Source organism: Eufriesea mexicana, unplaced genomic scaffold (genome assembly GCF_001483705.2).
Source record: "Eufriesea mexicana isolate 0111107269 unplaced genomic scaffold, ASM148370v2 scaffold549, whole genome shotgun sequence".
NCBI lineage: Eukaryota > Metazoa > Arthropoda > Insecta > Hymenoptera > Apidae > Eufriesea > Eufriesea mexicana.
Genome location: NW_016908719.1, coordinates 487849 through 515088, shown reverse-complemented (window position 1 = coordinate 515088; position 27240 = coordinate 487849). Strand labels below are relative to the sequence as shown.

General features: G+C 37.4%; 1 protein-coding gene across 1 annotated transcript in view; it reads left to right on the top strand.

Annotated features, from left to right (window-relative positions):
- Positions 1-27240, top strand: part of LOC108545796 (dystrophin, isoforms A/C/F/G/H) — a 460097-nt gene that overhangs the window by 3710 nt on the left and 429147 nt on the right. Inside the window, exons 3-33 of the mRNA XM_017897579.1 lie at positions 8536-8597; positions 8967-9059; positions 9553-9630; positions 9704-9796; positions 9948-10037; positions 10129-10327; positions 10403-10551; positions 10620-11015; positions 11086-11727; positions 11806-11930; positions 11978-12437; positions 12518-12675; positions 12755-13122; positions 13201-13988; positions 14086-14238; positions 14683-14844; positions 15164-15466; positions 15540-15683; positions 15767-15937; positions 16015-16197; positions 16261-16377; positions 16462-16581; positions 17549-18928; positions 19120-19344; positions 19483-19998; positions 20069-20706; positions 21088-21235; positions 21655-21771; positions 21861-22037; positions 22104-22211; positions 22599-22710. Coding sequence (XP_017753068.1) covers positions 8536-8597; positions 8967-9059; positions 9553-9630; positions 9704-9796; positions 9948-10037; positions 10129-10327; positions 10403-10551; positions 10620-11015; positions 11086-11727; positions 11806-11930; positions 11978-12437; positions 12518-12675; positions 12755-13122; positions 13201-13988; positions 14086-14238; positions 14683-14844; positions 15164-15466; positions 15540-15683; positions 15767-15937; positions 16015-16197; positions 16261-16377; positions 16462-16581; positions 17549-18928; positions 19120-19344; positions 19483-19998; positions 20069-20706; positions 21088-21235; positions 21655-21771; positions 21861-22037; positions 22104-22211; positions 22599-22710 — 8475 coding nt within the window. The remainder of the gene's footprint in view (positions 1-8535; positions 8598-8966; positions 9060-9552; positions 9631-9703; positions 9797-9947; positions 10038-10128; positions 10328-10402; positions 10552-10619; positions 11016-11085; positions 11728-11805; positions 11931-11977; positions 12438-12517; positions 12676-12754; positions 13123-13200; positions 13989-14085; positions 14239-14682; positions 14845-15163; positions 15467-15539; positions 15684-15766; positions 15938-16014; positions 16198-16260; positions 16378-16461; positions 16582-17548; positions 18929-19119; positions 19345-19482; positions 19999-20068; positions 20707-21087; positions 21236-21654; positions 21772-21860; positions 22038-22103; positions 22212-22598; positions 22711-27240) is intronic.

The window sequence follows — 27240 nt, the reverse complement described above, 5'->3', positions numbered from 1 at the left end:
GAAAGGGAGAGCCTATCTGATATAAGAAAGAACGAGGTAATACGTAAGAAGAAGCGAGATAGAAAGTAAGTGTACATCGCTAGAGGGCGGGTATGGGTGGGAGAAGTTGGGCCTTACTTATTCCGAACTCCGAGGTTGCCAGTTTGCTCGAGACTCGGCCGGTGTGTAGTTCGTTTGGTGGCCCATTGATGCTCGTATGAAAGTAAGACCGTCTGCCAGTTTTTCTTTTCCTTTTGCATTTTCGGCTTGCGAATCAACTATCGTTTGTTCGTGTCCCTTTCATTTTATCGTCATCGGATACTCCTCTTTCTCTATCTCTCTCGACATGTTTCGATGCATGCTCTCCGCGTGAACAAGCAACGATACTGTGGTTTCACATACGAGTTTCAATCGCGTCAAAGATCCTGAAGACTTAAAAGAAACGCCATCGTCGTCGATGGGAACAAGGTAAACACGGGAAAGAGATACAAAAACGTAGAGAAAGAGTGAGAGAGAAAGGCAGAGAGAGTGTATAAGATAGAAAAAGGTAGAAGATACGAGAAAAAGAGAGAGAAAGTTAAAAGTCCATGTGTGTAAGTGACGACGTGTTTGCGCGCATACGGGTGCAGTGGTCTTCTTGACAGTGTGGAATCAACAAGTGTCGTGTACGAATCGCCGTTGTCGCGCGTTGTGCGCGCGCGGTTCTAACCTCATCGTCGAGATCGGCTGGAAGTTCGGCTTGATTCAGTTTATCGTTGTTAGCGATCGTTGTTGTTCCCAGTGTTCGCGTTTCATTCGTGTAATCTGTGACAGCCCGCTTAGCGTGGCGACCATAATCGATGTGATATTTTGTGCTTTCCTCTAACGTGCCCTTGGATATTGTTACGTCGCCGATTCGGTGGCTGCGTCTCTGCAACGTCTCAAGATGGAAGTCGTTTACATAGGTACGTCAGCCCGTAATTATGACTTTATTGAGCGCGGAATCTTTTGATTATTGTTACTTTTACTTTATAAGTCTTACCTATATCGTTGGAGTTAACGTTTCAATTTACTTTTACCATGACATTGGGTTCTATATCTTATGACTTGACATCTTAGCATTATCTAGAAATTGTTCGATATCGAGAAGTTTACTCGAATGTAGGAAAGCCGGTAATCGATTCTCTTCGTTTCTCTCTAAATTTAATCGATTTTTAGTATACTATACTTCAAGTTATACATGGCGGAATGATTAAGAACGGATTTTAATAATTGATACGTATCGTGCACGTATTATTACGATTTCAACAATATTTTTTACGTTTACGCCACGTTATAGTTGAGAATTAATAGAATACGCAATAACATATTATTTAGAACTTGGTATTTTAATTTGTTCTATAATTAAAGAAAGTATATTAAGTGCTAACATTATTTCATAGTGAACCCGTGTATTTTTTCCCTCACCGTCAGTAGGCAATGAGGTTATCTATATTCTAAGGTATGCTTTATCTAATCTTTGAAATATTTATTCATGGTATACGCGAAAGGCATGTATATATCAAGAAAGAGGTACGATACACGTGCACGTCAAGAATGATAACTGAACTGCGTAAGTGGCGTCATTTCTATTAGAACGCGCGCTCCGTGTACTAGGTTCGTTAAACGTGCTATTATAAAACGTACATGCAAATTTAACGCAATCTTCTCGATCGATAATAAAATTTGACGCTAAAATTTGGAACTCTATGGAATTTTCGTAGTTCCATTTTCGTACGCGTTCGCTTCGATTAATAATAGCGAGGGAATTAACCTTTACAGTGTATTAAATTTGTTACGATAAGTATAGGTTAACTCGTGTTCATCGACAGCATCTCTAATTACCGAGTACGAGAACAATGGGATATTTTCCTGGGAAAAACTGAAATCTAGTTTGTTAAATAATTCGCATAAGGCCGATTGCATTAATTGACTCGTTAACACGTAAGCAGTCACGTAATTGCGATGGTAATTGGAAGGAGTAGTTTCACTTCTTTGTTTGCTGTACGGTTTTGTTATGCTGCGTTAGCATGAATTATCGTCAACGTAACAATGCTTTTTGATAAATTTATCTTCATTCATTTTCATCGTGGACAAACTTGGAACGTAAATATTTTTTAAACTACCTAGCCGAAGAATTATCGAGCATCGTTATAGGACGAATGACTCGCCGTACATTTGTTAAAATAACGAGACTCTTTGTTCCCGATAAATTTATTTCACTGGCATACAAAAATTGCTTATATATGCTCTTCGATAAGAGAAACGCATTTCCTCGTAAAAAATGATCCGCGCAATAAAAGATGTCACATGCATTAAATCGTAAAACTGTTTAATGTTGGTATACACAAAAAAGGCGCAAGTATAAGCCGAGGTAAAACGTGTTTCTGCTACACAAACGTATTGAATTCAGGACATTTATCAGAGGTTACAATTCCGTGGCGCGAGTTTCTTCACTGCTCCAGACTACTATGATAAATTTTGCACTCGACACGATTCAGTTAGTTTCAAACCGATTTAATCCGAATCAAACCGTTCTGAATCGACTGCTGCCCAATTTTCTTCGGGGCGATTCAGTTTGACCTTAATTCCACTTGAACTTATCCATTTTACTTCGGTTCTGTCCGATTCGATCCGATACCCAAATATGCTTCGTCTCTGAAAGCATCTCGGGAGTATGAACCTAAAGCTACAATTTAGTACGAAGGTACTATGCATGGCTTATATAGAAAGCTACGAATAAACGCTCAGAATTATCTTGATTATTGCCTCTTACGATATTTCAATACGGATGCATAACATTAAATACTTATTGCATTATATCGGTAAACAGATCGGTAATTTCAGATTAACCTTGCATAATTTAGGTAAGCGATTCGCGATTAATATCTTCCGTGTTCAAACATTATAAAATTTGTATTATATCCGTTATTAACTAGCATATGATACACGATACGTGTTTATTAACACAGCTGATCCCCATTGAAATGCTAGCAGTCCTAATCGCTATTAAGTTTATGCTATCTGTTTCATACATCCCGGTCATGTTTGTTAAATGCGTTCGTTATTAATCTAACTCGTATAGCAGACCTATTAAAAGATCCTGTTATACTTCTTTTATTGGTTACTCCTCTCGTTTAAGTGATTACGATTAATTGCGACGGCCATGACTGATAAGGCTGAAAGTAATTCATCGGGATTCTCGTCGAATTACTACATTTCGCCGAGTCATTCTTCCCTTTTGTTGCATTACATTATCGCCTAGTGTATTACACCGTTTAATCTCGTATCGTGAGACGTAGCTCGTCCATAGCTAAATCGTTACAGCGAGTTTACGGCGAATGGAGGAGGATCGGTGCGGCGATTACGCGGAGAAAGATACGAAAATATACGGGTTCGGATCGAACGCGTGCTAAATACTGGGATGCCAGCGCGAACATTACACGGTGCCATCAGTTCGTTTGACCTGTGAACTTCGGATGGCCGTGCGTGCGTTTAGGGCCAACGACACGCGTTCCAGTGTTGGCGCGTGAGAGGAGATGCTGTCCTCGCGGTCGGTAGAGTCCGCATTGTCATCTCGTTTAAACGATTGTTTGCCGCGCTGACTGTCATCCTAGCTTGTTTGCAAAGTGCACGCGGTGCTCCACTTGCATCTGGCGCCAATGAATGAAAAGGCGGCACCGAATGGCTTGTACAGTCGAAAAGCGGTTAAAAGCTTTGCGGCCTTTTGTGCTACCACTGGGGTACGGCTGTATATACTTTAAGAAGCATGGGGACACGCAAAGTGCGTTCGATCCGACCGAGTACGCTGTTCTACCACGGATACGAGTTTCCCGCGTTTTGCGAATCGGCACAGGTTCTCAACGATTTTTATTCCTGTCTTTCACGATTATTACACGGAAGTTGAAAGTTTCGCTGCTCCTCGACGCTGGTTTCCTGTCTCTTAAACGCGGCACTGGATATAGCCTCGTGTCAGAGGAAGCAATCTTTAAGGCTGTATCGTCTTACGATTGTCCGCGAGACCCGCTATAAAATTGCGAACATTAAGCACCGCGTTAAGAATATTTACAGACTAATTTTCCGCCTCGGGTAAAGGGTTAACAGTTCCTCCACCGTCACGCACGGTGTTTACGACGAAATCGAGGTAATTTATCGTAAAACGACAACCACGCGCCTCTCCGCCGTACGGCTAGTCTTTATTGCATCCTTTGGATCTTCCTTCCCTCATTTTCTCGACATTTGCATCTTTTTAACGAAGTGGCGACATCGAGTGCTTTCGAGCATCTCGTTCGGGGCCGTTTTCGACGGTGCTTAACGATTCTAGCGAAAAAAGGAGAGTCGCGAGGCGTAGCGCGATGAAGAAGGGAGAGAATCAGGTTCGTGATCGTTAACGCGATTTTGTCGTGCGTTCGCCAAGGAACGACGCGTAAGAGTTGCAGCTCGACGTGGAATTACCACTCGATACGCGTATAATTCTCCCGGAGATTCGAGCGTGCGAGCATAAAGATACCTGGATGGAGAGCATTTCCCTCGCGGAGTGGCAGTCGACTCGCGAAAAATGCTGCGTCCTTGAGGTAACCGACACTCGAGATCGCGCTGTGACAGCGATACTGCAAACCTAGCGCACTATCGATGGCGTAATGGTCACCGATGTAACCAGAAGATTAGTACGATTGTAAACATAAATCCCTATGTCCAGACTATGTCCAAACTATGCCCCACCTATCCCTGTGTTTACCCTCTTCTTTCTCTTCCTTTCTTCATTTTTCTTATAAATACCGTACTTATCTGTCGTATAATCCTTGCAAGAGCGGTCTTCGAGGTGCGATGTGTCTATCGCGCGATCACTCGGACGAGATACGTTGTTCTCCTGCGATCCGCGTAAAGAAGAGATTGATAATGGTTTTTGCGGACGACAGGACGGCGAACCACGAAGAATGCGGGTTTCCTTTTAGAAAGCTTGCCTCGCTAGGTGTCGGCGCAACGGCGCTTCGCCGCAAAATATTTGTTTCGTTGATTTGCTCTAATGAATGCGCGTATGGTGCAGAAGACAGCGCGTGTTGGAGCGCGTTTAGCTAAGTTTAGCGGTGGTTTCGGATGGCTGCCACTGTTTTCTCAACGACGTATTATCGAGGCGTTAACAGCGTTACGCGTCTCGAAGTTGCGGTTCGTTCAACCCTCGCGATCGCGGAAAGGGTGGTTGATAATCGTCCGAGACTCGGCTAGCACTCGTGCGAGAATATCAAAACTCCTATTCGAGTTTCGGAGTCGAATGTTCGTTCGCATGAGCGAAAATCAATTGCGAAACTGCGCGAGGTGTCCTGTAACCGGAAGCACGACTGGCAAGGCGAAATCGCCCATTTTCTTTCGCGAGAGCGCGACTTCGAGGATGTGGGAAAATATCTTTCCCTGTAGGACTCTCTTCGGATAGTTACGGTTGAAAATTCGATACCATTCGCTTGAAACGGATCGCTTTTATCCCGTGTCTTTTGTCCGATTCCTCGTATGAGATCACGCGCTCGTTCGTTATACCACTCGGTTACATCATACCCTATATATACTCTTTAAGTTTTTTCCTTTTCGAGGGAAGTTTATGACGTTATTTAAAGGTGCAATGAATTTGATGCGTCACGCACATTTCAGGGCAACACAACGGCGTGTACACAGAGTTCTGCCGCGTACTTCGTACTTGGCCACCGCTGTTTACGTTGGTTGCCTCGAAAGTGAACCAGCAGATGTGCATCTGCTTATAAACACTCGTAGCTAGCTTTGGACTTTAGAAAATGTTAAGGGAACTTCGTTACAGATAGTACCGCGCGGCATGTGCACACAGCTGTCTGGTTTCCTGTAATTTCAGGTCGATACGTTCGTTCGATTCGATGATACGTACCTTGGAATCGAATGGTACTTTGGAAATCACTAGGCTGCAGAATGATTTGACTTAACGGTTCCGCGGGTCAGATGCATACTTTTGATCGATACACGGCACTTTACTGTTACCGGTGATGCATGGCACTGCATTATGCGAAATGTCGGGTCATAAATAGTTCTGTATTTGCTCGCGATATTTCTCTTCAGGGCATCAGGCCAGTTTTCGCCTCGACGCGCTTCGGTATCGTTTCACTGTCCTCTCACGACGATACGTTCTCCCCGTTCGTAGATTTATGTTTATAGATCGACAGATTCGAACGAGTAATCCAGCCATTAACGTAAAAGCGCAGCCAGGGTATTCAGTCGGATAAAATGCCTTTTAACTCGTTTCTTTAATGGGACTTAATTCGACCCTATCTCACCGGTTAACGTCAAAAATCAGCCTACATTCCTTGGCTGGCATAGAAATAACCGGTACCGGTTAACAGAAAGACTGCGCAGAATTCGCGACAATGTTAAGGTCCACGTTTCCCGTTTCATACCACTAAAGCTGAATGACCTCGGCTCTGAAATTCCGTTACATCCATCATGTGTAACCATCTCTAAACTGGTCGTCAATTGCGATTCGCCATCTTGTTCCGTCATTGTAAACAATGCCATCCGGATCATAGCGACACGGGAAACGCCTTTTTAAAATTCATAAGGCTAAGGACGTTGGAGTACTATGCGGACGGAATGATCTCTAAGCCCCGGGTTGGAATATCAAGAATGAACCTATTGTACAGTTAACGTATCAGTCTGGCTGGGGTTATTATAGTTTAAACAAAAGATCCATAAACGCTGGAAATCTTTGGCGATTGGAGTTTAATCGATTTCCATGGTGAATCATCGGGCTCGTTACGAGTGGAGTTTCCCAGAGAGGAGGTATTTTTAAACAAGGAGTTAACTCATCCTCCCAAGTTAACGAGTAAATACCATCCTATTAGTAGCGTGGCTAACGTGCATCGCCATCGAACAATCGTCGCGATGGTCGTTACTCTCGGTCGCGTAGGATGGCCGATGATCGAAAGCGCGCAGGAAGTGGCGTGTTACGTGCCGGGATTGAATTTTCTGGCAGAAAACGACGGGGATTCAGAGGGACGGGACACGGTGATCGCGCAAAGAAAACTGGTGATCGTACGACGTCGCAAAAGAACTCGATGCACCATATTCGGAAGCGGCACGGTTTCGTAAGGAAAGGCTCCACGTTGGCCGATGCCCGGCCAGGAAAGACTCTCGTGCGCGTATCTTACGGCATACTTCGCCTCTGCTACGTGATTGCCATTCGCGATTTCTGTCCCCCGTTGCTCCCCTTTTCTTCTCCCTGCTATCTCCTACCCCTTCGAACGCGCGATAAGCACGGTCATTCGTTCATTCATCGCTGACCACACAGTGACGTCCGCGTGCTGGTCGCTTTTATTTTCCATTTGCTCGTTGCCTCGAATCTGGGACGAAAAATGCATAGCTTTCTGGATCGCCTACTAGCGCCACTAGGGCCCCGATATAGCTTCGATGATTAATTCCCGCTGTCGATATCGTTCGAGTTAACCATGTCCAGACATTTCATTTATAATTCGACCGCATTCACCGAGCAATACAGACGACGCGATCGAAGGCAATGACGAATGGTGTCAGAGTTTCGAGACAGGATAGATCACCTGGCAGATTTGTCTAATAGCTATCGAAGAATTTCGCGAGAATTCAATTCGAGAGAATTTACAACGTCGACCGGTATAAGGCGATACGATCGGAATCTGAATATTCTGGTTTCTGGTAAAAATCCAGCTAATCTATGCGATCGTGTGGGGCTTTGAAGGACTCCGCGTAGAGACATACACAGAAAGAACGAACGAAAGACCATTTTGGTCAAAGTACGGTGAATCATGCGAACAGTTTACGCAAATGACGTTTGTCGTATGCCTTTGGACTCGATTTTCACCGGACGGTTGCTCATTCCAGCTCTGTTCAGCCACGATGGAAAACGAAAATTTCGCGACTGATGAAAAATCGCTAGTGGCGGAGAACACCAAACCACAGGTATTTAAGCATCGTGCTTATGACTTTCTGTTGGCCGACCTAAATTTCAAGAGTTTACTGCTGCATCTACCGGGGTCAATGAGTGTCAACGCGATAGATGACGAGCCGTCGTTGCCACGTCGACAATAATTTCGCGGTGGTGTCGAAATGACAATGAAACCACTGCTGTTGTTGCAGAAACGAGATATTCGAATCAAGATTCGTTGTTTTTTCCTTTTCCTCTTCGTCTCCATCGTAATAATCGCAAAATTACAGTCTACTTTTTTTTACAAGTCTCTCGAGACAATTTAATCGAACGTATATCGTACGATCGTAACGCGTTAAGCGCCATTTCCAATAAATTCTCTCGTTCTACCAAATATTCCTTTTTATTCGCGATGTTCGATTCATCCTCCTTACTCATTTACTCAAAAATATCGATTCCGTAACCGGTTCCAGCGTGATCCAATTCTTAAGACCAAGGTATCATTGTCAACATGCTTATCGTGCAAAATTATGTACCTGCGATGATATAATCGAGATAAATTGATCTTAGATTAAGAACGATTATCTTCCGATTCCTATAACAGTTGTGTACTACGTGTATTGCAGATGAGCGGGAAGACGTACAAAAGAAAACGTTTGCAAAATGGATAAATTCGCAGTTGCTCAAGGTACGTGTAACGTGTGTTGAAAATTAGCAAGGATCGAAATTTCACCTAAACGGTGGAAGCACGATCCTATTAACCCTTTGCACTCGAGAGGTGCCTCTGGGTCACCATTTCACCAAATTTCGAAGCTCGATATTAATTAATATATCAAATTTAAAATAACATAACAGTGTGCGAGGTATCGAAATTGAATAATTCTACGTGTTCATTATTATACGATTTCTTATTTACTACTCAAAAAATATCATCAGCCTTATGGAAGAAAATTTTCCAACTCGTACCCTTCTTTAGCCAAAAAATCGTCGAGCGCAAAGGGTTAATACGAGTCTTATATCGATGAAACGGTATTGAACGAATGAAATGCTTGTACAGAATCATCATGAACCGATTTCCGATTTGTTCGTGGACTTACGAGATGGCAATCGGCTACTGTCCCTGTTGGAGGTTCTCACGTCGAAAGTCTATGTAAGTACCGTAGTTTCAACGAAGGTGAACGATTATATAATCCCGGTGGGCAGGCGCGATAGTTCATTATGAGATACACGCGATATTTTTATTTCACGTCTGATGTAATCTTTTAAACATTCCGCTGACAATCGTTCTTTTTTGAGCGCTGCTTGGAGTAGCGCGTCTCGTGTTTACATTATAAGCCGTACGAATAGAATTTCAAGCAGGTGCGCCTATCGAGTATTACGAATATTTGCATGAGAGTGCTGATTATCTATGCACAGTAGGCGTAAGAGCATTCCGGGCAAGAACTATGCGTTGTTCCGCGTATTTGTGCCGTTTCATGGGCGTCTTCAGTCATTTGGAAGATTCCTTTCATTTAGACTTTTAAATCGCGCTATCCGTCGTCTCTGTTTCTGTTAACGATTTCGTCAACAGAAAACGAAAGCTTGTAAATATATGGTTAAATATATTAGCCACGATTATCCTAATTTATATTTATCATTTACAGAAAAGAGAACGAGGTCGAATGAGAGTTCATCATCTGAATAACGTCAACAAAGCTTTGCAAATTCTTGAACAGAATAACGTGAGTTGCTGATTTGTTTATGTGAAAAATTGGAGGAAGCGCAAGTTAATGTTCCGTTTTGCTGTGTTTCTAGGTGAAACTCGTAAATATTAGCAGTAACGATATAGTTGACGGGAATCCTAAGCTAACACTCGGATTAGTATGGAGTATTATCCTACACTGGCAGGTCAGTTTTATAGCTGGGACGATTTGCCGAAGACAAAAATGATCGTCAAATATTTGATATGCTTTTATTGCTTATCATCTGCGTAATTCTATGTTATACGGTGTCCTCTAATACTTTCGTTTATTTGAAACTAAATGAAATGTTTATCCAGGTTCATTATCATCTGAAGGATTTGATGACGGAATTGCAACAGACAAATCTGGAAAAAACTCTATTAGCATGGTGTCGACAGAATTCACAGGTGAAATCTTCATCGGCAAAATAAATTACCTTCTTTTACCTTCTTGAAATAATGTATGATAATAAAATTTTGGATTATGTATTGCTTTTAGAATTACCCTGGAGTTGACATAAAAAATTTCACGACATCTTGGTCAGATGGTCTTGCATTCAATGCGATTCTTCATAAATGGAAACCACATTTATTCGATTTCAATAATATAGCGCGTAAACATCCGAATGCTAGATTAGATCACGCATTTCGTATTGCTCATGTACAATTAGGCATCGAACGATTGTTGGATCCAGAAGGTAAATTGAAAGATCAAGTTAATATTACTTTTCGCTTATGAATTTAAGATTTATATGTGCTGTATTTCATAACAGATGTGAATACGTCGGTGCCGGATAAGAAATCAATTATGATGTATGTTATGTGCCTTTTCCAATCGTTACCTCATTCCGGAGACGATATAGGCGAGTTAGATCTATCGGTAGCGAGTGACGGTAGCCCGGTTACGACACCTGGAGCAGAGGTATTTAATCGAATTTCATATTGCTTAGTAATTATCTGCATTCTTTCTAGAAAAATGCTTGCTTGCAGAACACGTTATCCTTCACAAATTTTGGAACACCGACGTCGCGACCGATGAGTCTTGCAACGAACGTGTCTGTAGAACTTGGTGGTTACCAAGTTGCTCTCGAGGAAGTGTTAACCTGGCTTCTAGAGGCGGAGGATAAATTAAATCATGCACCGGAACCTGGGTCTAGTTTAGAGATACTGAAACAACAATTTCACGAACACGAAACATTTTTGGTGGAATTGTCTGGTCATCAAGATGGAGTTGGTGCTGTGTTGGAGGAGGGTGCAAGATTATTAGCGGAAGGCGGATTACACAAGGACGAGGAACACGAAGTCCGTGTTCAAATGTCATTGCTAAATTCTCGGTGGGAAGGACTTCGAATGCGTGCAATGGAAAGACAAACTAAAATTCACGAGGTATGTTTTTGCTTTTGTTAACGTTGATTATATATATGGTTAATAATTATTTGTTTTTGAATAATTACAGGTTCTCATGCAAATGCAGCAAGGCCAGTTAGATGCATTGCGACAGTGGTTAACGAGGACCGAAGATAGGATTTCGTTAATGGCTGCTATTGAATTGAACCAATCTGCTTTAGATGATCAACTGAAACAATTAAATGAACTGGAACAAGATATCGGGGCGCAGCAAGGAGTTGTCGATGGTATGAGAAATATGGTAGTTGTCGTGGATGAAGAAAACTCCGAAGCGGTTTATGCGCAAATGGAAGATCAATTGTCAGCCCTTGGAGAACGATGGACTCATATTTGTCAATGGAAAGAAGAAAGGAGGCAACGTTTGCAAACTCTTTCCTTGCTTTGGCAAAGTGTGAACGATGATTATAAAAGATTAATGTCATGGTTGAATGAAACTGAAATTACGTTAAAACAAATGGAAGCAAATCCAGCATCTGAGATTGGCGAAGTTCTTGAAAGAATTAAAAAATTACAAATTTTGAAAATGGACATGGATGCTAATCAGCGAAAGTTAATATCTTTGCAAAAATCAATCCAAGAATTGGAAGGACAAAGTACTTCGCCAGACTGTATTAATATATTAGAGAAGATCGAAAATTTGCAGGATCGATGGGATGCGGTAGGACAGATAATGGAAGTGCAAACTCAAAGGGTAATGTAACATTTACGTAGAATATTTATTCTTTATCTTTATACGATAAATAGTTCTATGATTTTATTCTTTTATTAGATAACAAATACGGGATTTGAATTTGATCTAAAAACTGAAAGGGAAACAACGATGATAACGGGCAATGAATGGATGTCTGAAACAGTAACGAGTATCGCTTACAAAGAAGAAATTACTGCAACTGTATGTTTATGAAATATTTTATGAAAAATATTTATTTAACTTATTATACCACGTGTTGTCGTGTAGATAGTACAACTAGGCATGAATTTGAATCTGCCTTACACAATCTGTATAAATGGCTCGATTATGTTGACTTAGAAATTGGTCGATCCGAAGGGGTATTTGATGAATTGAGCATCGAAGAAAAGAAAGTCGTTTACAATGATACAACAGCTGATATAAAGGCACACACAGATGATTACAACAAAGTTTTGGAGTTAGGAAAACAGCTTCTCGAGGAACTAAGAGATGCTAATGAGTCGTTTGAATCAGAGGAAACAAAAATTCAAGATATACAGAATTGTTGGATGGCAACAAACAATCGGCTCGAAGAAATAAAATGTCGTATAGAATATCTAGAAGAAGTGAAAAAATTTCGAACCGAATTGGCTAGTTTAAATTTAATGTTGGATAGCTATTCTAAATGGTTTGATTCAAACAAAGAAAACAGTCAAGTGGAACCATTTCGGGTAACATTTTTGTTATGGTTTCTAAATATTTTGTGCAAAAATCTAAACAAAATTTTGGTTTAAACGTAATTTTTATTTAGGTAAAATTGAAGTCAATGAAATCTCACGAAGAACGTATAAAAAAATTGTTAGAAAAAGTCAAAGAATTGTCAGAAAATCAAATTGGTATTAATGAAACTGTTAATTTACATACAGATATACAAACGTTTGTTTGTAGCTGGGAGAAATTATATAAAATGTAAATAATTTATTTTCGGTACTAATTTAAGTATAATTTTCTGTATACCGTTTTTACATATTTTTACAAATTGTTTTAGATTATCTGAAAAATTAGCTGAAATAAATGATGCGGTAGACAAAACACCACCAAAGAAATATACAGATGCAGTTGCTAATCTCACTTCTTTTATTAATAATGTAGAAAGTATGTTATTGTCAGAGCATATAGTGATGTCAGATGATAAAACAATGACAGAACAATTGCAAAAGTTCAGTGATCTGCAAAATTCTTTGAGAGAACATCAAGATATTTTTAATTATGTGAACAGTGTTGGACACGAGTTAATAATGAAGACCAGTGGGGAGTCTCAGGGGCAAAGACTTAAAGATGCATTACAAGATCTTATCACCAAATGGAGTGATATACCTATAATACTTGAGGAACGTCAACAAAACTTGTTGAAAGGTATATATACAAATTAAACTTTTTAATAAATTTTATAAAACTTTATCTACTTTAAAAACATATTTCAATTTTACATAGATATACAGTCCTTAAAGATATTTAATAATGAACTTTCGGAGCTTGAAAACTGGCTCGAAAAGTCGAGTCAGTATCTAGAAGAACTATCAAAAGATAATGCATCAAATGATATTGAAACAATGGAACGTAAATTGAAGCAGATCCAATCTTTCTGCGAGGATATAAATCAAACGAAACCGAGAATAGAAAAACTACAAACATCTACAAATAGATTACTTGAAAATTCTGAACCAAAATTTGCGAATGTGTTAAATAACAAGTTGGAAATTGTATCGCATGAATGGAATGCTATTGTTGATGGTGCTAATAGTTTAAATGATAAGTATGAAGATACATTGAAAAAGAATGATGAAATTATAAATGGTATAGAAGATTTTACAAAGTGGTTAGCAATCTTAGAAAAAGAAATACCAGTTGAAACCAAAATAACGTCTTCAGTTGAATTGTTTCAAGTTCGTGGTCGGTATCAGTCATTAAAAGAAAAGATAGATAAACGAGTAGAGGAATTTAGAAACCTTAACGAAATGGGTAATGATAAGTTGTTAAGCTCCGAAGGATCTTCGGTACAGGAACTTGGTAGACGATTTACATTTTTAAATGCACGATGGACAGATGTTACAGACCGTATTTATGAACGTTATAGACATTTACAAAATGCTAGCCACGAATATGGCGAATTTCGGGCTTTAGTTGCACAAGAAAGTGACTGGTTGGATAAGTTAGATAAAAGATTGAAGAGGTCAACAGAAAGTGCTGCAGATGCTGAAGAAATATCAGAAGAACTTGATGTAAGTTGAAACTTCATAGTACATTTTTATGGTTTCGTTTTTTCTTTTCTTTTTTTTTATTTTTATGTACAACATAATGAACTTTTATTTTATAAAGGATTTGGAAAATTATATACGAAATCATCCAGAATTAAGACTTGAAAAGATACAAGAAATTGGTAAACAATTGATTGAAAGTAATATCATGACTCAATCTATTCAAGCAGATGTAGAGAGCTTGACAAGTCGTTGGAAAAGCTTAAATAATCAGGTAAGCAACTGTTATGTGTAATGTCGTAATGCTTGAAATATTGATTTTGTTTATAACAAAAAATTGTATTTATTTTTAATAACTGCATGTATCATTACTAAAGAAGTCTTGAATACTTATTTAGGCATATCCATTGAAAGTTATTAGTCTTTTAAAGATATTAGTTTCCGCTTTACAAAATTGTTCTTGCTTATGTGAATTATGAAGCTTTCTATTTATTTATTTGAAACATTGAAAGAGAAAGTATTATTAAAAGGAATTTTTAAAAATTGCCATGTATTTTTAAGTTAGTAATATTTTGTATACTTGTAACTTTTTATTTTAATTTTTAACGACATTTTATATGTAAGTTTTATTGTTCTGCGAATATATCTAAGTAATAATGTATACAACAAAGTTGTTTTAATCAAGTTACACAAAATGTTAGAATTATATTTTGAGTAGGCAGGCCAGCGAGCAAAGCTGCTGGAGGGATCAGTGAAGCAAGCACAACAATCAGAAGGACGTATTCTTGCTCTTCAACACTCCTTAACGCAAATAGATTCTGTACTAACTGCACGTCTTGACTGCGACCTTACCGCTGATGATCTGCCTCATGATTATCAGGTCTGTTAGTGAAATTTTTGTTACTTGTTTACTAAATGTTTGTTTGATATATTCATACTGCAAATGAATACATAAAAGTGTAAACATACTATGTGTGCTGAATTCATCTATTGCTCTCATATTAATAAACATTGTACATAAAACATTGCTTCGAAGAAGCATGATATGAAAAGAGTTATTGTGTATTTTGTACAGATATAGATTAAATAATGTGTAATATATAGTATTTTTTTTTAAATTTTATTGATTGTAAATTAAACAAAGAATTAGACAAATGTAAATTCCTTAGTAATATTTGTTATATAAATTTAAACTTTAGAAATTAATGGAAGAAATGGAGCATCAACGTTCAACACTTCAAGAAATGGCATTGCAAATTGAATCATATAAAGCTTCTGGAAAACAAGAAGCTGCATTGAGATTACAAGAGCAGCTAATCCTTATCGAACAAAAATTTTCTGAGGTGCAAAGGAAATTCCAACGTTTCCGATGTCCAACGAATTTAGAACCAAGATTATCCAGAGCTTTACGAGAACTTAGGGGGATAGAAGAAGCAACTTGTTTATTAGAATTATCATCAGAAGATCCAGAAGCTATTGAAGGTCAACTTAAACATTGTCTGGTAATTAACTATTTATTGTATGATGTTATTATATTTTCCACGTGAAAAATTTGTGACTTATTATTTTATGCAGCGCTTTTATCAAACATTAAGTGAAATTAAAAGTGAGATAGAAAATATTATAGTAACTGGTAGAAAATTAGTTGAAGAAAAAAGTGTCACTGAACCAGAGAAATTTTCACGACGAATTGATATGCTAAAGGAATTGTATAATAAGGTAATGCATATAAAATATTTGTATGCCTTTAATAAAGATATTTATCTTTTTTCCTACAATTATGTATATTTTCATTATTGTAGTTGGGTTCACATATAACTGAATCAAAAGTTTGCTTGGAAACAGCATTGGATTTATCACGTGATATGTATAAAAATATGTCTTATATTAATATGTCCATAGACAGTATTAACAAGGAATTAGATACACAGAAAAATATGCCTGATCTTCCAGTTAATGCAATATATGTACGAGTAAGTGCATAAATATGTACATAAATTTAGATTACAGTATTGTGGGAAAATAAATGATTATGAAATTACTTAAATAGGAAACTTTGACAGAAGTAATACCACGGTTAAACGTTGTGAAAGATAAATTATTAAATTCTCAGGAAGATTTTTCCAAACTTTGTGATCCTATGTATTTAGAACAACTTAAGGAAAAATTATCAGATGTTGTTACTAGATTAGCAAATACTGAAAAAAGATTAAGACTATGTAGTGCCACAGAGGTAAGAATATCATTGGTATGATAGTAAAAATTGGTATGATGTTTAAAATTATTGTATTTTTAGGAAGAACCTAACGTTGACGAAATAAAAGCTTGGCTTTTACAAGTTGAAGAAAAACTGAATAAATTAGACGGTGTTCCGGTCGATCAGCTGACGGAAAATCATTTTGAGCAATGCAAAGTAATTGATGATTATTTAAGATTACACTGTATTAATTCGAATTTTACGTTTTCATAGAGTGTTTATTTAATGGCTTATTTTCAGGCTGTTCAAAGTGAAATGATCGAAGCAAAACCAAAAGTCAATCAACTACAACGTTATACCTATTATCCAAAGGTTTCAGATGTCTGCAAGAAGTGGGAGGATATATCCAATAGAATACAAGTATGTATATATTTATATACATATATTTATGTAATAAATTTAAATATCATTCATTGCTTGTTTCTTCATTGCTTGTATTGCTTGTTCTTTATCTTAACATCTGGTATATGTAATGCTTGTGCTTTATAGTACCATTACGTATATCTCATCAAGAACAATTTTCTGTAATGTATACTGCATATTTTTTTAACTTTTTTTTTTATATTTCAACAACAGTATGATCATGTGGTTTCTATAAACTAATGTCTCAATTCCACTAAAAATTATAGTTGATGCAATACATTAAACTTCCATATTTGAGATTTTGAAATATAGTATAATTATATCTTAATAATAATTAGTAATGTTACAATTATTAATTTATAACAAAGATTTTATGATTTGGATTATTTTATATGTATTTTTTAATCTATTAAAATATTTAATAATTCTAGAAAAAAATATTTAATCTTCTAGAAAAATACATGTAAATAAATTATATGTATTTATACTTTTTAAGTTTGATCATTAATACTATATATTTATCTAACACTTCATGGTATCAGCATTATATGTAAGTTATATCTGTACATATTAGTGAATTTTATAGAGTATTTTGATCCTGTCCAAGAGGTGTCTCTATCTATGTAAATAATACTGTCATTAATAAAAAGCGGATGTAAACTTTGGTGGATGGAAAATACTTGTTATTGATCAATCATTTATGATATTGTCTCTCCCCTTGTATAGATTTTCATACAGAAGTCTGAATATGATTTGCAAAACAACGAATAAGGAATGAACAAAAATGTGCTCCAAGTTTTTATACTGGTGATGGATACACGCAAAGAAAAAGCTTTGTTTGCACAGTGAAATGCATTGTCACTTTCATTTTGGCCATGCTTGATATTGTCACACTATTAACAATGCTCTTTCAATTAACTGTCGCCTGTCCATGAATTTTCTGTTACCTATCATATTTTCACAGGAATGGATCCACAAAATCACAGACAGTTTATTAATAAAAAGTAAGGTGGGAGAAACTAAGGGGAGAGACAATTATGGACGCACTAAATTGTCTAGACAGCCGGATCAAACTTCGGTGCAGCTAGCTAAAAAAGAAACTAAATTAATAGATGAAAATGAGGAGGTATATGGCATAGGATATCTTAATCCTGCGTTTGATGAGAGTCAGTGTAATGTTATACATACACCTGAAAGTTCACCAGTTGATATTGTTCACCGAAATCGGAAGTCTTCCGTAAAATCTGAGAAAGTAAAAGCTAAAATCGTAGATGTTAGTAGAACTGTTAGACGAAAATTAGATATGAGTTCTGTACCCGATGTTGTTCAAACTTCTCAACCACAAGTCGTTCATATTGATGACGATCTACCTTCTTCATCACCTGATACAGATGTGTATATGGCCGATGAAGAATTCTTTCTATCCAAAAATAGCAAATTATTTTCTCAAGTTTCTTCTAATACACTGGTTACAACAGAATCAAAACCGTTCAATGTATATAATACACAGATGAACCCCTTCCATATTGTAGAAGTGAAAGAAATGGAAATAGTAAAATCAGTTGCATCTCCCGAAGATCACGTAATATTACCAAGTGCGAATGTCAGTGTAGGATTAATGCCACAAGTTGTTGAAAGAGTAGAAATTATCGAAGATACAGAGACAGAACCAGAATCAGTAGATACTGATACCGAAGATAAAGAAACTAGGGTAAAAATTTGTAGTGCAATTAGTGGAAATCAAACAGTTAATAAAAAAAGAGAACTTATTCCTATCTTAAAGAAGAAAAGGCCAATAGATCCATATTCTGCAAAAAGCGTAAAAAAGTTAACTCTTAAATTAGATGTTGAGGGTGTTTCAAAGGACAATCAAATTTCAAATAACAAATCATTAAAAAGTCCACAATTTTCATGTAAAGTAAATAGATTTGAAAAAACTTCCATGTGGAAAGATAAGGATAGCATAGCTGAATATCTTATACTTGAAGATAATGAAATGAATACTAAGTTAAGTTCATCAGGAATCAGTCCTACAAAGAGCAGGAAAGAGCACATTAATGATAGAGAGTCGACATCTGGAAAAGATACAGATTTTTCAAAGTTACGTAGCACTGAGAATCATAATATTGATTGTGACAAGAATACAAAATTATTGTTATTTAAACGTACCAGAAGTATTTCAAAAGATGATACATTAGAGGATTGTGAAAGCTTCTATGGAAGCGATAAAGAAACAGATGATGTTTTGATTTTTTCTGATGACACAGAAATTGATGTTGGAAGTTCCAGTTCAGATGGAGAAGATTCAAATTTAGGAGAGCATGTTGAGCACCTCTTGGGCAAGGTAATTCTAATAGCACTTATCTTGCCATTGTAAGATCTATTTTGTATGTTATGTACTATCAATAATACAATTTGTAACAATAACAAATACAATTTTAACCTTTTGTAGATATATAGTAATAGGTGAAGGCTAACATATGTATGAAGTTTAATGCTATATAGAGTTTTTTTTTATAATTTTGTTATGTATAGATACAGGCTGAAAAGTTGTGTCAAGAAATACAACATAGAGCAGAGGTAAAGGTTTCTGGTGATAAAAGACTTTTTAAAGTTTCAACTAGTTTATCTAGAACAGGCTTGGAAAAAAATATTTTGGAATTTGAACAAGCTGCACAAAGGATGTTACATAGAATGGATGTTATGTTGATGAGCATCAGTGGAATCACTAATGAAAAAGATCCAACTAAGCGACTGGAGGTTTGTATTATGTTATATTAGAAATTTCGTTGATTTTTAAAATAGTGCTACGTTATACGTTAAAATTTTTACAGTTTTATCGTAACTTCAGCGTGCTGTACATGTTCGTTCATAAATATTCATATTTGTATATTTCAGGTACTAAAAGGAGAAGTTAGTACTCTTGCTCCAGATGCAGCAGCTTTGATTAGCAAAGGTGATGGTCTAGTCATGACAGTGCACACTTCTGATCCTGTTAGAGCCGAAAAAATAAAAAATGAACATCAGGATAAATTAAGAAGTAAATGGCATCAAGTTATGTCTGAAATAGAAACAAGACGCACACAAGCACAACGAGGAGAAGAAATGTTACGGCAATATAATATTATAGTAGCGGAATTTGAAGATTGGTTTCGAGATGTGCCATTAAAACTGGAACAAGTAAATAATTATGAAGGCCAGTTAGAATCGTTTACTATAGAATTTGATGCTAAACAAGAACAGATTAAAAAGTTAAATGATTTGGCTGTTGAGTTAAAAAGATTAAATATCGGATATTCTGAAACTATACGATATAGCATCAATAGTAGGTGGCAAGAAGTTAGTTCACAATTCAAAAGATTCAGTGGTAGTAAGGATAAGGATAAACACGTGACCGATAAAAAAGTTGAAATGGTACGCTTATATCTTTTATTTGTGATTGGATTCGTTAAACAGTTCTTATATTGACGTTACATTTTTTCAGGATGTAGGGGGTGTTGATATGCAAGAATTTACTGCAAGGGTTAATAAGATCAGAGAAGCTGTCGTGACTGTGACAAGGTCTTTAAATTCCGTGCCTCTGAATGGCGATGATTATGAAATGTTTTCGAGTCAGGAGGAATGTTTAAAAAAGATTAGTAATGCGTTAAATATCCTAAAACCGAGTATCGAAGAGATCAATTCCGTTTTCGAAAACGTTGCTTCGCAATTACGAAGAGAACAAGCCGAACAAATTAGACGTTTAAGTGATAAATTACGAGACGAATGGATAAATGTCAACCAGAGTTATGTAGAAAGATATAATCGTTGGAATAAATGTTACGAAAAGTGGAAAGATCTTTGCAATACGTGTCGAACATTTTCCGACTGGCTGGATAAAACGGAAGAATCATTGAAAAAATTAAATTGCCTTGGTCAATCTAAAACATTAAAAACAAAGACATTTGAATTGGAACAAGAGATTTCTAGGATGCAAAGAACTATGAACAATGTTAATGTTTCAAGTGCTAGTATTTTAAGTCGCGCCAAACCTGAAGATATGATGGAATTAAGAGATATTGTTGAAATGATAAAGAGGCGTTGGCAAAATATCGTAACTGATTTAAATACACGAAAAGAAAAGTGAGTAAAGATGTTTTGTAGTATTTTATTAAATAGATTATTCATAGTGTTTATCAATCTTATGTATTTACTCATAAAATAATGGTTTAAAGTTTTTGAGATATCTGATATTGAAAGCTAAGCTTTTTCTCCTACTGAGCTATTTCAGTTGTGATTTGCCTTTGGTGCTGTAGTGATCAACTCAGAATAACCTCCATATCATAAAGATTCACGAATTAACTAAAATTTTAATTGTATTATGGTTACACTTTTTCTCTGTGTCAATTTTTTGTGTACTTTGATATTTAAACTTACATTTTTATTTTAAATTAGTGATAACATTTCTACTAATCTTTTCTATATTGTTGACACTGTATTTAATAATTCTATACTCTTTTTAAGGAATTTTGCTATGGAAAAAAAAGTGAACAATGAAGGCAGGATTTTAGAAAGTGCTCATAACATTTTGGAGCAAATTAATTCCTTATTGGTATCAGCAGCAAATCCTTCAGATGAGACATCCTTATCAATCAGATTGTCATTAATTAAAGTAAGTTCATGCATTTGTGAAGTAATTAAGATTTTACACGAACGAATGTTTGTTAATATTTATATCATAATATTTACTTAATATATTTTATCATATATATTGGATCATAATTTCACTATGTAGTTTTGAATATAAATCAGTATTAGTTTGTAAAATCGATTTCAAATGTAATTTTTGTTAAAATATACGATTGTAAAATGTTGTAATTGAAAGCAATGAATGTTATAACATTATCAAATAGACTGAAACTGAACCTAATAATACTTTTCATGTCATGACTGCACAAACTAAAGTGTGCCAAGACATAAATAGCAATGAACTCTTACATTTTGCTCCTTTTACTATCAAATATAAATCAGTATTCTTTATGTATAATAAATTTTATACAAATGTTAATGTAAAATAATCGTTACTTTCAGGCCAGGCAAGAAGAACTTTTTTCTCGTAAAAGGACACTACAGAATTTAATAAATCAGAACAGTGTGGTACCACAAGGAGAAGATGAATATAATAAATTACTTGCAGATATGGATAAGGTATTATACTAAATTTATGTAGAACAAATTGAAATCGTCAAGTTACGACCAGTTACAATCTAAGTAAGTTATTTAAATGGATGTTCTAGGCTAATGCGAGCCTTTCTAGTCACCGCGAATACGTAGAGAATAAACTTGCATCTCTTAAAAAATACATTTGTACTTTGGATGCTGTTATGGCGTGGGTCATGGAAACTCGAACGAGAATAAATATATCCCGAGAATTACCTCAACAAGAGCGAACTGAAGTTATTAACAATGTTATGGTGAGTGTATTGTTGCAATAAAAAAAATTCTATGCAAAAATAAATTAATAATATTTTATATCTTAGACTAAAGTCGAAGATCGAGAAATGGAAGTAAAGGATGTTCTAGAAAATTATACCAATTTGGAGAAAGAATGCGAATCTGCAAAACAGCCTATTTCTGTAGAATTACAAGTAAGTATAGAAATAAAAAAAAAATCATCTATATTTATAATTAATTTAATTAAAAAAGCGTCATAATTTTCTTTTGCAAAAAATAAATTGTAATCAATTTTATATTTAACATTTTTTTGTTATTTTTTATTATTTTATTATTTTTATCATTTTATTATTTTTATTATTTTGTTATTTTTATCATTTTATTATTTTTATTATTTTATTATTTTTTATTATTAGTATTACTAGTAATACTAGTATTATCTGTTTCCTATAATATTTGTATAGAATATTTAATGTTCAAATATCCTAGTACGATGGCGTACCAACTGTATAAAATGCATATGTTGCTATATTCACATGTCTTAGTTTCAGTTTTGTGTTACATTTTGTGTGTTTCGATAGGAAAAATTGAAAAAGTTACGGGAAGATTGGCAATTTGTGAAGAACAATGGAGAATCACAGAACCATGAGCTTAAAACTACAGTGGTCGTTGGAATCGCGACGCAAGGAACTGGTAAGTCCTTTATCTTACACAAATGATTGAAATTTATTCTTTTGCGCGGAAAATGCATGCAACCTGAACGCGGCTCTAGTGTAGGCTATGGTTTTAAGATGAAGCATTTTTCGATATCGATATAATCGTAGTTTATACGTTGAACACATAACGCATTAATATTCAATATTTTTTACGAATAATTTAGTGTTCTATTATTTTTATTTTACAAAATGTGTGCATCTCGAAAGATGTAAGTCTTTAGCGTCGCAAAACCATTTCGGCAATTGATCGAAAATTTTAATCGCGCGTATCCTGGTCGTTAAACATTCATTACAAATGAAAGCTGTTCTACTTTTTGCTAAATGTACGCTTTTGCGACTGTTGGGGGATTTTCCAAGGAAGCTGGCGACTGAACAATAAATAGTACGTTTAGCCGGTCCGGTAAGCGTGGCCACATATCACTTCCACTCCATCCTATGGAACGATATATATCCGCCACGTTAAGTGCAGTCTTTTCACCGAGTGGCGGCGCCCCTTTCTTTTACTTTCGTTCTTCGATCGATCTATGCATTCGGAATCGACAACGGCGATAAATTTCATCGAATTCTGGTGCCTTTAATCGAAAGTGTCTTTTCTAACGTCACTCAACGGTTGGAGTCTTTTGACAGAAAAGCAATCGACGCTCTGAACGCTTACGATGCTAAAACGGTACTGTAATTTTTATTTATACTTTTTCCGTTAACGTCACGAGCAAATCTGTGATCGTAAAGACTCCAAGTTAATGCAGGTTAGAATCGTTAAAATCTCTCGGTGTTAGTAAAAGGGTAAAAGCCTGTCGGGTTCAGAACCATTAACGCGTTGAATTAAAATTTTGCGGCATAGCGCATGATTCAGAATCGTGTTGGGTTAATCGTCGGTTTCAGGAAGGAAGAACGTGAGATTGTTGATCCAAAAGCGGAGAGCTTAACGGAAAGGTCGAGGGTTTGTAGTATAAGCGCGATCGTCGGGCCGCATAATGAGCGGATAAGCCGTCTAATGTAGTCGTGGTAGAACACCAGCAGACTGAAGATAGCTAAGGCTTCGTTGTTCTCTGTTCTTCTTCCTCCTCTGTTTCCGCCGCTTCCTTCCTCCATTGTCCTCCACCTCCGTTAGAACGGCGCTATATCAAGATGAAATCAGACTCGTTTGACGAAAGTTTAGGGGTCTACAAACGGATTAAGCTCGCGCTTTGATTCGTGTTCTCGAATAATATTATTCCTTTCATATTTTACATCCCCGTTAATGGTTTTATATCTTTTTCATTTCGCCGCCATTGCGGCCAATCTAAGCGTTCCATTCCCGGCATGCACTTGTCGGCGGTCACGTGTTTATCGGTTTGCGCGGGAGAGAATAGGCGGATTCTTCGTGCCCGATCGATTAGAGAAAAAATCTAGGCGGTCTCTTTTTATGTTTCCCCGAGGAGCGGCATGAACGGGATGGATAGTTGGTTCATGCCGCCTTCCCCATATCGAATCACTCCCAGAGGCTCGTCCCTTATCGTGATTAAATATGTAACATTAGTCGGCCGATTCTCTGACACGTTCGTTACGATTACTACGTTACCGAGCGTCGGTAATTTTGTAAGCGATCTTTCACGGGAGATAAGATGCAAGGCATGCAAGAAAGAAAAGGTTACGTTCCTTCTACACGATATCTCCCTGAGTCTCCACTTATTACAGACACGCAGAAAATTGACGCATAACGACGTAACCAAGAAATTCGGATATTTATCGGTCCACCGTTAATCAGCGAATATTCAGTTCTCGTTAACTCGCGTATTAATGAATAATCGAATGTAATGTTACACAAGCATACTGTACGTGGCTAAATAAAGCTGATTAGCGGAATGTACTGCTGGTAGCTTTTGCGCAACATAATATTTCGCCGTTTCGACGTGAAAGCGGATTCGAGGTTGATTCGAACTGACGCGATTAGCGGAATATATTGTGAGCCATGATCACGTTAACGCTGAATTACGTCGATCCCAGAAAAGCTGCTTTCAACGAGCCTAGCGCGTGTACGTCGAGGATGAGGAACGGATGTTCACCTGAACAAACTCGTTCCTCGTTAGCGAGAGAGCTCATTAAGACTTTCATGTTCCTGTGGTCACGTTTTTTGCCTAGCGTAGCAACATGGATTGAAAAGGGTGAAAAAAAGGAAACGCATGAAACTTTCGTCCTACAGAGTGCCTTTTAGCATCCATCATCAACGCGAGAGATGCTCAGTCTTTTATCTTGTTCTCTCGTTTCCTTTTTTCCTTCCTCTTCTCACTTGTTACTGCCGAAACGTAAATTTGCCGAATATACATACATGGGTACATACATTTTCTAGCATATCGGCAAATATAAACGCTTCGTTTCAGTTTAATGCGCTATTTTCCACTGTACAACGTATCGTAGAATCGAAGCGGCGAGAAGATAGGTTATTTTCCAACGATTTTTCCCGGTTTTTATTTACATAGTACTAGATCGAAATTGACCGATTCGAGGGCTCGTGTTTGCTGTACGTTAGCGACGACATGGTAAAAAAAGGGGAAAAACACGGGATAAAATTTTCGAACGCAACGCTGGACACATGGCGGGGACGAGAAATATCGGATGTTGCGCTGTTGCTCTGACACAGGGATTGTACTGTATGACGCTGTGCTAATTGCAGCACACTGTTGTACGAGAGACAGCTTTTTATGCGGCCACTGGTAATGACATCCGCCCTGCGCAGCTGACCCTCTATTATTTCTCACCGGTGCTTTCCTATCGAACAAAATCCTCTTGGCAGGAGAACGCGCGTATTTATCTTGCCCCGAATTTCGAATTTCGCATATCAAAGCGCGCATTCAGCCCTTTTCATCATAAATGCCGCCACCGTCGCCCCACCCCTGTCCCCCAGCAATAATTCCTTCAAACTCTTGACTGAATAATGAATCTCGAGATGAAAACCGCTTTTCGACGTGCGCCGAATTATAGTGTTCTTTGTCTTGCGCGATTGTTCTGCGAGGTTTGCTCTCGCGCAAACTCGCCACAGCTAAAGTGTCCTCCCGACCGCGAGGAGGAGAGTGAAATATCGTTGAACACGGTGTTCGAATAATTTAGGGCTAGCAGTACAACGACGAAAGGAATCCTTTATTCGGAACGTTTCGTTGTTCGCGAAAGCATGATCGATATCGTGGATAATCGTTCGGTGTGATCCGGTATAATAGGTGTCGCCGTTTGGAACACGTATGCGAGAAAAAGGGGAAAGGGTGGTTGGCGATAGAAACGTCGGCGAACTTTAATCCAGAGTTGAGAGCGAATTTCGTTGGATTTCAATCGATACAACGCGTCCCAAGGTTCGCCTTGGAGGAAGTAAAAGGACGAGGGGAGTTGCCAGGGATTTACGTCGAAAATAAGACGAAGGGCACTTCTCCAGGATCTAATAAGAGTCAGCTTAGCCGTGAAATTTTATTGTACTACGAAAAAGCTTCCAGTGCTGATGGGGTGGTTTCGTCGTGCCATACGTTACTGCTACGCATGAATGCTCGTAGGATAGGGTGTGTGGGTGGTGCGTAATATAGGACAGTGGTGGTCTATACAACCCCGCCGGGTACATAGGTTGTGGAGAACGAATGACGAGGGGTGGACGGATGAGTGAAATAATGGTTTTTTGGGGCTGCGCTGGACGCTGAAATATGTAACTCGATGGTGACCACGCATTACCGGGAATGAGATTTTGTATTAAGGGCTAATGCGAAATTGTTATTTAAATTTACGTTTCGGAGCTGTTTTTCAATATCGACTCGCGGTATTAACGCGAGCGAATTGTTCTTCCCGTACGAATTTCGCGAAATATTTCCCCACGTAATATTCCCGGCGAATTTTATTTTCCGCCGTTCCGCGCATCAACGGCGTTTTATTTTCGTTTCGTTCGCGATTCGCATCGCGTGGTCATAAGGAAAAGACGATTCGGTCGAACCTCGAAATACAATTCCTCGTCTAGGCCGAGACGAAGTGCATGGATTCTTTCAACGTCAACCGACTGGGATACATTGGTCTGGAGAGAGCTTTGCATTCCTCTTATATCCGCCTCCATTCCGTTCCCCGGATTGGTTCCACTCTGCTTTCGAACAAGAAACTTTGCTTTCGAAACTGACGTACCTATGCGAACACGAATCATTTTCCGATTGCTTCCCAGGCAATTCTTTACGTACGAGAATGATGTTCCAATTTTCTAGCGATAGTTATTATTCTTTGCGAGTGTCTCCTTTCGCAAGGGTACAATGCAGGGATTACAGAAGCGTATATAGAAAAGCGCAAAGATGATGGGACTTAGGTATATCGGTATAACAAAGAGCAGTCGACTTGGAATTTAGCTTTCCATAAAAAATAATCGAACAGGAAGACCAAAAGGTGTAGCACGACGTAAATTACGTAGAGCCATATTATGAAGTTAACCGAAGGCGATGTCCTGCCCTCTTGTGCTTCTTTCATTGTCCCGGGCAAGAACGTACAACAATCCCTGAAAGCGCGTGGTTAT